This window comes from Vicia villosa, linkage group LG7 (assembly GCF_029867415.1).
Source record: "Vicia villosa cultivar HV-30 ecotype Madison, WI linkage group LG7, Vvil1.0, whole genome shotgun sequence".
Classification (NCBI taxonomy): domain Eukaryota; kingdom Viridiplantae; phylum Streptophyta; class Magnoliopsida; order Fabales; family Fabaceae; genus Vicia; species Vicia villosa.
Window position 1 is genome coordinate 104960376 of NC_081186.1, and position 11093 is coordinate 104971468.

At 33.2% G+C, this 11093-nt stretch overlaps 1 protein-coding gene across 2 annotated transcripts; it reads right to left on the minus strand.

The window, feature by feature from the left end:
- LOC131616365 (serine/threonine-protein kinase MHK) lies at positions 1–9986 on the minus strand. 2 transcript variants are annotated; one of them, XM_058887679.1, is made up of 19 exons: positions 9852–9986; positions 8505–8667; positions 8337–8426; positions 8164–8242; positions 6995–7063; positions 6741–6830; positions 6033–6171; positions 5806–5908; positions 5602–5654; positions 4718–4784; positions 4048–4159; positions 3879–3944; positions 3693–3761; positions 3564–3624; positions 3311–3415; positions 2694–2728; positions 2529–2574; positions 978–1053; positions 1–401 (listed from the first exon to the last, which is right to left on the minus strand). In XM_058887679.1, the coding sequence occupies exons 3-19, from the start codon at positions 8342–8344 to the stop codon at positions 272–274; spliced, it is 1308 nt and encodes a 435-aa protein (XP_058743662.1). In that variant the 5' UTR covers positions 8345–8426; positions 8505–8667; positions 9852–9986; the 3' UTR covers positions 1–271. The 2 variants fall into 2 exon arrangements, with proteins under 2 accessions (XP_058743662.1, XP_058743661.1); XM_058887678.1 differs by lacking the exon at positions 9852–9986 and adding an exon at positions 9349–9778 and having other exon boundaries at positions 8337–8667.
- Positions 9987–11093: the final 1107 nt, after the last annotated feature.

The window sequence follows — 11093 nt, forward strand, 5'->3', positions numbered from 1 at the left end:
TTTACAGTAGCTAAGGAGGGGGAAATAGCACCCTTTTATTTAGGGTTACATTCCCCTTGGAATTATTTTGACGCCCTAAAAGAGTGTAACTGTTTATATTACAAACTCCAATGAGATCAAATCTTCTTATACACATATTCCATGATAACGTGAAACTATTTTTAATGTTAAACAAAAAACTGTACAAACAATTAACCTCAGGAAAAAAAACTGTTTGATGCATTATCAAGATTCAAGATCTTGCAGCATTGATCGAAGTTTAGACAATCATTCAAAGACAATGCCGGCGCTGGAACGGGGAACTCGGTGTCAAAAATGGTGTAGTTAAGATGTTAGGCTGCAGAGGCTGAAAAGAAAATCCCGCTGTCTGTGGAACTCCAATTGGCTGGTGTTGAACAGATCTGTCAAGAAGACAAGCCAAACGATAAATTTAACCAACCATTTCTGGCGCAGTTTGTTTGGTTAATAAAACTAATGCATATATCTAATATCTAATTAATCTATTACTATAAATTGCAGCACTTTATATTATGCATATTTACACTGATCTACGTGTACACCTATCATATGAACTTACACAAAAGGCACCATTTTGCTTGACTAAAAAAATATTACTGTTGAATTATTAGTGTTTTCTAGGCGGCCGAGCCTCATTCTGATGGTTTCCAAGATGTTTATCACAAGCACTAAGAATAACTAAATCAATCACTAAATCACTTGTCATAACCTTACTCTGGTGGTTTCCGAGATGTTTATCACAAGCACTAAGAATCACTAAATCAGTTGTCATAACTTTTTACCTCAGTCGTGTGTATTTCATGTTTTTTCATATGTATTTAGATCTCTAGCAGTACTAAGTTGAATTCCATTTCAACATGTAATATTTTTATGGAGTAATAAAATAAACTCAAACTGTAATGACATCAAGATACTGTGCATGTATGATGAGAAAATGCAGGGTTTGTGCAAGAACTTACCCAAATGACAATGATAATGAAGTCTCTGCTGAGTTGTGAACCCCATTCTGATCAGGAGACAATAATGACCAAAAAACTATATCACACAATAAAAGGACTATTTAGTATCATATCGAGTAAAAAAAAAGTTAACAGAAAAATTTCAAAAGAGAAGTAGAAAAATGTCATGTCTCATTCTAGAAATAACAACCAAGCTTATTAATTGGAATCGGCAAGTTGTTCCACAATGTTACTCCCTCTGTCTCGTATTAATTAAGTGTCCCTTTGCAATATATTCTGTAGCAAATTATTTGTGCCTTTAGAATTAAAATAGCAATGTAGCATTTTATTAATTTTCTCCACTACTATACCCTAATTTATTGCATTTCAACTCAATTAACCACTTCATTTACTATAACAAATAAGGGTATTTTCCGTTGTTACTAAGAAACTGGGTCGCAAACCCGACCCGTGAAACCAGAATTTTGAGGAAGATGAACAGAAACGGCAGAAGCGCCCGATCCCACCGCCCCTACGTGTTTGCACGGCTATCCCACCGTTCCCACCCAAATCCTAGTTTTTTCCTTCACAGGATCGTCAAGCCCTATCAAGATCGCAAAACTGTACGATCCTGCTAGTGGGATCACGATATTGACTACCATCATCAACATGATTAATCATTATCTTAGAAAGTGTGCAAAACTCAAAGGGGCCCCTAATTTGAGACGAGGAAGTAGCATTATGTCCCTTGACAAAATGACCAATTGCAAGCCAGTCATTTACACACAAAAAACCTATTCAAGTAGCTATGACTGTTGCTTCGTAGAAGCAACTTAAGCATTTAATAAAATCTAACCAATTGCTTATCCCTATCAAAAACTGGACTTTTAGCTCCCTGAAGCACAATGATGCTTTTGTTGGTGTTTAAACAAGGCTCTACATCGACATCGAATAGAAAATAAATCTTTAGTTTTTTGCGTTTTGGAAACTACTAGGCATATAGGATCTGGTTAACGCAGAAATTACATACACAGACGTGTCATCTACATTAGGCAAAAGAAATTTTCCCAATATCTGATGACATCACAGCAAATAGGATCTGTCAAGTTACAGCATCTTATTATTATTGGACAGAGTTTTTCCATATATCTTCAAACAAACATTTACCACATTAGATCAAAATAAATCTAAGATGCTATAAACAGAAAACAAAGCAATGAATCAAGATATAACATTGTCCTGGTGTCACTATGATCCTCGGCTAATTCGATTTATGCAAACCTTTTTTGACAATTGTTCAAATAAATATAGGGTTCAACTGTTTTCTTCTCTATTTTCTGGCAAAGGGGTCAATTGTTCCTTGTAAGATCTTAATGTTCTACCTCTACAGAAGGATTTCTCCGCTGTATGTATGATACTTTCTTTTTAAGTAACATAGTTCATTTATTAGAAAACAGAATGAAGATTTCCAGAAAAATAAATCAAGATTGATAAAAAAAATTCAAAATTAAAAGATATCTCTTCTCTGCAAATATAGGTAACTTAATTAGAAGGTAAGAAACTAAGAATCACCTGATTGATCTTGATGATTATTAAAATTCGAGCAAAATAGCATATTCTGCATTTTCATAATGCAATAAGTCAAACGAGATGTAAAAAGATATAATAGAAGGGGTTCAAAACAAACAAAAAAATAAAATATGGTATGATGCTGGATATACAGCACTGTACACCAACCTCTCCCATACCACGCGATGCATTTTGGACCACATCTGCAGGAAATGACAATAATCAAATGGTCAGGAATGTTTACTATTGAATGAACTGCAGGAGATAGCGAGAGAAAGTTTATAATATGAACATCGGCCAGGGTTGCAAAATGTACTACATCAACAGCCAAGTTTCATTCCACTAAGAGGGGTCGGGGTTGCAAAGTGTACTAAGTGAAGAATATTAAATATTGGAAAAAGCTTAGATATTCCAAAGAACTGTTAAGTATGGGTATCTTAAAAAACCAGAAGCTAGATTTGACAGAAGACTTAGATTTGAAAAGACAGCAGCTTCAATTTGTGTGCAATTGGCATTACAAATGAGGCACCTCAACCTAACTTTCGAGATAGCACATTCGGAGAGTGATCAAGAAATCACCATAAATCTTAGATTTGAAAATATAAATTTATTTGTTAAGCAAACAAGAAAATTTCAACAAAAGAATTGTGTTATTTCCATTATATTACAAACAAGCAACAATACCAACCACACTATTCTACTTAAATTGGATGTGAGAGTAATCGCTTGGGTCAAACACATTAATTACATTTTCTATAATAAAATAAATAGTTAAGATACTATACCTAAGTTTGAAACGCTGGGCTTTACAGCCAACGTCAAGCCAAGAAAACAATCATCAGGATCAGGGCCAAAATCATACAATTTCAACTCAAGATTTGGCTTTGCCCCTGAGAGCAGTGCAGAAAGAAAGCAATAAGCACTAGAGTAAAAAAAAACCTTATCAGTGCAATTAGCTTTTGACATAGTAGTTATATAACAAACTGAAAGGGCTCAAATTAAGGATATGACACAGAACAGAAAAAGAAAATTCCTCACTCTTGTTACTCAGCTTCAGCTCAAGTGGATCACCAAGTGAACGAGGAACCCTTGTATGCACCTGTTCAGTATATGTTAGTGAACTGGAGACCTTAAGTATAATAGAACAGGTTTCATTAAAAATGTTACATGGAAGAAAGGATGTTGCAGTGACTGATCTGCATCTGGCCTCCTAGATGGGTCCCATGATAACAATTGCTGCAGAATTTACAATGGAGTAAATACTAGAAAATATCACAATTCGGCATATATTAAAACAGTAAATATTTGGGTATTTGAATTGAAGACAAGCAGATGCTATTGACCAAAACATACTGTGATCAAATCAATAGCTTCCATGCTAGCATTTGGAATGATATCAGAAAGCTTCATAGGTGGAACCTGTAGAACAATCGCAACAATAAAAAATACAGGATGCATCAATGAAATGAAAAGACAATAACACAATATTACGTGACCATAATACTGCTATACAAACACTTACAACATCGTGGCCTACAAAGTCCAATAGCCTAGAGTTGTTTGCACCTATGGTGAAACAAGTTGAATCTGGCGTACCAAGAATGCAGTATATTTTGTATAGTTGATCTATTTCACTGTCAATGGATAAAAGTAATTTTATAAGATGTCACTAAAAAAACCAATAGCTTGGTTTTAGGAATCTACAAAATTCATTTTGAAGAAGTCCACAAAATTCATAGAATATACATTTTTTATATGAATTTGATAACACCTTGAGACATATAATGAAGTCATAAAAACAATATTTTCCATTAGTAAATTAGCTATTGAAAACCTGAACCGTATATATATTTCATGGTTATGCTCTAACAAAGTGTTTCAACTTACTGAAAAGAAAAAACATGTCTCCATAAAATACTCCCCCTCCTGGATCTTGATACTCAAATTTTCACATCATTCTATCTAGACCTATGAACAAGATTGACCTTTCTCTAATAAAAAATCAAAATTTCTTGTATTTTGATGGAAAATGTTAATGGCTTCCCATACATATTCAAGTACAACAGTGTGTTAATTAATAGTTTATTATATGTGTAAAAGCTCAAAAAACAAGTGGGTAATGTAAATGAGTTTGTCTTGCCACCATCACTACAGCATACAACTAAAGAGAATACATAGGACTCTTAAGATACCTTTCACCAGGAAATATGGGGGTCAAAGTAAAAAGCTCAGCTAGTATAGCACCAATAGCCCACATGTCTGCAAAAAACATGTGTTTCTTATTCACCGCCACAAGAAGAAAAACCATCTAAGAGTGAAAACATAAATGGCAAACAAGTTCGACAATATAGAAAGTATACTAAATAAAATGTAAATTCAAAGCAAAAGAAAGTGATGGTTCTACTCTACAAAGCACGGGTACTTCTAAAATGGTGAAGTACCCGCACCGAGTACATGTAATGTATTTGTGGTACTTACTTTTTTCTCATTATTCTTGGATATTACTAAACTTAACACAATTTTTTACGTTCTAAACTTTTATTGTGATGTTTTGTTGAGAATTGAACAATTTAGTTCTCTACTGATACATTTTTTATTGACAGAAATTCTTATTTTTATTGATGTACCCGTAACTTTTTTTTAAAATGTTGTATTTCGTATGGGTACCGAACTCGTACATATGCATCATAGGTTCTACTGAATCATAAATTAACTTAGATTAATGACACAAATTGACTGAGCATTTGGCCCAGTATAACTGCAGTCTGACTGCCTTAGTTAAATGAGTGCCACAGTTGACATTAACTCAACTTCTTTTGCCTAGAAAATGAAGTTGTAAAAAGGGATTGAGAAGGTAGTCTATGGGTATGCTTTAGGGATAAATCAAATATCCCCTAATAAAGGAGTATATAGGTATGCTTTTGGGGACTCCAAAAATGATTCTGCTTGGCAAAACCGGATTGATGCAGAAACTACAAATTGCAACTTCTACCACCAAAATCACTCTTATAGCTCCAAAAAACTAGCACCAGTACACTACTAGTAAAATAATCTAAAAAACAACATTAATGCCTACCAACAGCAGGAGTATAACATGCGGACTGCAACAAAACTTCAGGAGCTCTGTACCTGAATTCCCAAAAGCAAAATGTGATGAAGTTGATGAAGAAATCTCTTAAAATAACATACACAACCAAACAGTCTATAAAATATCTAATGTTGCATCGAAATTGAAAAAGATAAACAACTAATAAAGATGACATGAGAGAATATAACTCACCACCGTGTGGAAACATATTGAGTATATGGAGGCATTGATGATACTTCTCTAGCCAGTCCAAAATCAGCAATTTTAAGAACATCATTGGTCACCAGCAAATTTTCTGAATAGAACAAACTTTCCTATCAGATCATGATCTTTTTGACTCTTTTGACAGATTGAACTGGAAGTGGAAACATAAACATAATGTGCCATTAGAATTCACCAAATGAAGTTATATGCCTTACCAGGTTTTAAATCCCGATGAAAGAATCCTTTCTTGTGCACGTGACTAAGTCCATGGAGCACTTGCTTCATAAAGCATCGTATCTCTTCCTCTGAAAAGGGTTTTTCTTTCTCTTTTATTAATTGATAAAGATTGCAATCCTGAAAGACAAAATAGTGTGTTAGGCACTTGCTGAGAAAGCAAGAGTCAATCCAGACATCCACCCAACCTTTAGCTTCAATATTGGAGGGTTATGGATAAATTACATAGGAGTTAATAATATTTCCAGTAAACATGCATGTAGCACAGAGAACCGTGTAACAATATGTTATTTCTGCCAAATTAATATTTAAGGATATTATCCTGTCCCTGTTCTTTTAGGCCATAAAAGTTGTTTTTGTCAATGGAAGCACGCCATTATATCAGTAGATCGTTTAGGTAGTTCTTCAACCATTTTTGTATTCTAGAATTCTTGGATAATAATAATATCATTTCATCCTAATTACAATTCCTCCTCTTTCTGAGCAATTTTTCCTCAACATTTACAAGATTAATAGATAATAAAGCCCTCTTGATTTTGATCATTATGCATAAGAGATGTAAAAAATGTAAGTAAAAAAATTTTAATATCTAAAAATCACTTAACATGCTGAGATGAAATTTAAATGTAATATATAAATTATACTAAGTGAAGGAATAAATAAAAATTTAACAATAAAGATTTATTTACCATGTATTCAAAAATTAAAAAGAGTTCATTATTTTCTTTAACAACTTCTCTCAACTTTATGATATTTGGGTGATTCATTTTACGGAGGGCCTGCAGAAGAAATGCAATGCACATTAGTGGAGACAAATCAACATTCAAATAAGAGTCAATTTGATTTGAATATAATTTTAACCAAATAAAGTCTTAAATTTTATTGCAGATTCAAGAATGTGTGAAAATCAGCTTGAGTACAATAAATCTACTATAGCGCATACCTTAACTTCTCTTAAATTTGTGTATTCTTCCCAAAAGCAAAATTTTCTTTTCAACCTTTTGACAGCAACCTGATAGATAAAATGAGAATAGGAGCATAAAGGTCAAAAAGATATTCCAAAATGTAACATCCGAAAGTACAACTTTATGGAATAATACCACCTCGTGAGAGGGAGGAGAAAGAAAGTAAAACATGCTTTTCAGCTTTTGTAATTTATACAAAACTGAGATATCCGTTTCGACCTTTAATACAAAATGTATGTATGAATGTATAAACACCTTTATTTTTATTGCATCCCCCCACAAAATACCCATTGTCACATCTCACTTTAAACATATTATACATTTGCTCTAGACCTAAAATTATCAGAGCTATTATTATTACATAAATTTAATAGTTATCATGCAGAACACAGGGAATTATCACGTGTCTTGACGGTGGTCCTACATTCTAATGGGAGAGGTCTTGCAAAAGGCATTCCAGTTTGAGGTTGCCTTTCATAAGTAAACTCAATTGTTCAATAGACACGGTCCAAATTCAATTCTTATAGATTTGTGATTAATAATACATCATACTGCCTTCTTCAACATCTCTGAACAAATATTTGATATACAACATGTTTGGTTCATGAGTATGTGTTTCTGCCCGTCAGAACACTAATGTTGGAAGAAGCAACATGATGTATTAACCGCTAAACTATTAGAATTGAATTAGGAGTTTAGGACAGGGCCAGTTGAACAAGAGAATTACTAATGGAGGTCACCCTCAGGTTGGTGATAATACATGGGTTGCCCAGAATATAAGGATTTCTCTTTTAGCCCATTTAACACATATATAAAGAATATCTCCCCCGCAGGAGTAAGGATCTTGGACTCCTTATTTCGACTACTCCTATATTGTGGTTGACTTAACATCGGAGTGCCATTTGCAGGTAGCCCCCCTGCCCGGCCAGCAAGTAGGACCAGCGTGTTTTGTAAGAGAAAGATGAAAACTGAAATATAAGATTTGAGGATACAGAGATAAAGAAAGGAAAATGTTAAAAACAGTTATTTGGGGATGAATATGACATGCCACAGTGAAGGATAACTTATACCAGATTGCTAGAAGAACAAAAGTACATGAATATGCTGAAGGTGAAAAGTTTACTCTTAGTTAGCTAAAGTTACTTACAATCTCAAAAGTTCTCATATCACGGGCTTTATATACATGACCGCAAGAACCATGTCCAAGCTCTTTCAAAATTTTATACCTAGAGAAAAAAACAAACATGAAATAAATTAATCTGGGGGCATTATTGAAAGCCTGACAATTGTACACAAACCAATAGATGAGAAGAAACTAACCTTTCCATTTGTAAAATTTATAACACTATAGCCAATAACACTTCAAAGAAACTGGAACGGATTCCATGAAGAGGTGTCTAACTGTCAACACTGTGTTGGAACTTGGTTTGAAGATGTAATTTAGATTTGAAATGTAGCATGAAGCATTTAATATCACCAATAACCCACTTTTCATGGTAGAAGGGATCCACAAACGGCAAGCAGTATGTCAACGTGTTGCAACCTTTAGAAATCCTGTTGACTTGGCAGTTTCGATTGTATACTACAAAGTTGATCCATTATGATTCGTCAGCTTCAAATTGAGTTAGTGTATTGGAAAACAGGTGATAAGCTGCAGTAAAAAATAACATATAAATTTTAGTTCCTTTAAAAATTAATTACCACCTTACACATCAAACCAACAACAAAAGTACAATATTAGAAAAATACAGTAATAATATAACATTTTATTGTACAAACTCAACAATGAAAAATCACTTCACGTTCAACCAATTCTAACGTTTGCCTTTCATTTCAACTCACTCATGACAGACTCTAACCAGTGTCATCAAACGTGGATCGCAGGAAATAGCAGTTTGTTCAAATTACGCTATATTTTGTAATAAACAGTGTACCGCAAAACAATAGCAATTTGTTCAAATTCCTCTATACAATAGCGCTATAGTGCTATAGCGCCTCTATTTAACAACATTGACCCTGACCAAAATGCTTTATGGCATTTGCTCATTGAGTCTACCCATGAAAACTCAGATCCTAATACATTATCATATAACTATATGCTGTTGCATAAAAAATTTGGTGTAAACAAACCTCTTACTCTTATATAAAATATCGTCATCATGAATTCAACTTAAACTCATCCATTTAACCTACTCATGAAAATTAAAATCTATTGGCCAGCAGATCCAAAAATCAATTTAGAGAACATAAAAATTAAAAGAGAGAAAAAAAAAACTATAAACCTAATTCCTTTAGATTAGCAGAAAAATAATCTAAAGGATAAAATAATCACTTTTTTATTTAAAGCATCTCTCAAAAAGCTGAAATCATATCATCTAATTGAAGCCATCACTGTAAACAAAAACAGAAAACTCAAATTAAACAGAAAAAATGAATGTTATCATCACAATCTACTATCCTGGTATAAAGTTCATCCATATACAAAAAAACGAGTTTCTTCACAATAATCATATGTCAACAATACGTCACGTTCACATTCAATACAATCTGATTAGAAATAATTCAAAAATACAAAATAGAATTCTGTTCATTGCAATAGATCAATAAACTATTGCTCCAACTCAAACCAGTGATGAAAATTTAAAGCTGATCTTAATTTTTCAATTTTCATTCTCTAACGAAAGAAATAACCGATCATAATAAGAAAACGAAAAACATGATTCAAGCTGCATTGGAGTTTTCTTACAAGCTACGAATTAGAGGAGAGAAAGAAAAACGAAGAATTGAAACCGAACACTGAAAGATAAAATGAAAGAGAAAGAAAACAAAACTCACCGCGTAGAATGAGAATCGAAAACGCGGATCAGTAATGCGAATGGCGAGTTAGGAAGAGAATCGGTGGAAAACGGTTATCGGTGGAAGAGAGAGAGGAGGAGAGGGAGAAGGTTAGAGAGAGAGAGAGAGAGAGAGAGAGAGAGAGAGAGAGAGAATTCGGATATGTGAAAAATGTATAAAAGAGAGGGTGGATTCCATAGAATACAAGAAAAACGAAGGAGAAGAAACCAACGAAATAATAAATATTTTTTTTAATAAATTGGGCTAAGCTATCATTTGCAAAAATGGGTTGGATACTTGGATCCATTAAAAAATTCAATACCCGAGTTTTATCTATTATTTAATATATAATTGAATAAATTTTTGTTTTAAATATTATAGGGTTAAATTTAGTCCCTATAAAATTATCAAAAACTACTTTTAGTCCATATAAAAAAAAATCGACTTTTAGTTCCTATAAAATTACTTTTGCACTCACTTGTAGTCCTTGTAGAGAGATTTAAAGTGAATGCAAAAGTAATGTTATAGGGACTAAAAATCGACTTTTTTTATAGGACTAAAAATCAAAATTGAGATATTTATAAGGACCAAAAACTTATTTAACCCAACATTGTAAAATATTGAAGTATGAAAAATTCTCAGCTAAAAGAATTCAATATGATGTTTGAAAGATGTTACACAGATATACATATATGCATGTCTAGACCATTGAATGCGGGAAATGTTTGGTGAGAGAAGATGCTCTAGTCATATTCCTTTCATCTCCTTAATATTGATATATATTAGTCTTATTTTGAATAACATTTCATTTCTACTTCATGTGTTTATCCGATGTTGATCATTGCATCATTTTATGATTTATAAGTATGAGGTGTTAGACATGTTAGTTACATAGTTTAGAGTTTAACTTAGGGAGACCCAATTAAAAATTACTCAGACGAAAGGATGACATGCAAGGATTAAATGTCTAGAAGATTTATACACAATTCACAGAAATTCCTTTACTGCCCACCACAACGATGACGATCTCATTGAATGTCACAAACTTTGTATCATCGGGACCTTTTTTATAGTTGGTTGACACTGTTATTTTTGCAGATAAGAGTGCAACGTACACTAAGGTTGTGCGCCTGAAATGCTTCTTATATATAGACAATAATCAGGAGTCATCTTGGTGAGCGAGGTGTCTAGTTCACTTGTAAGCTCAAGTGGAAGATGCAAGGAAATGCAAAGTCATACAAT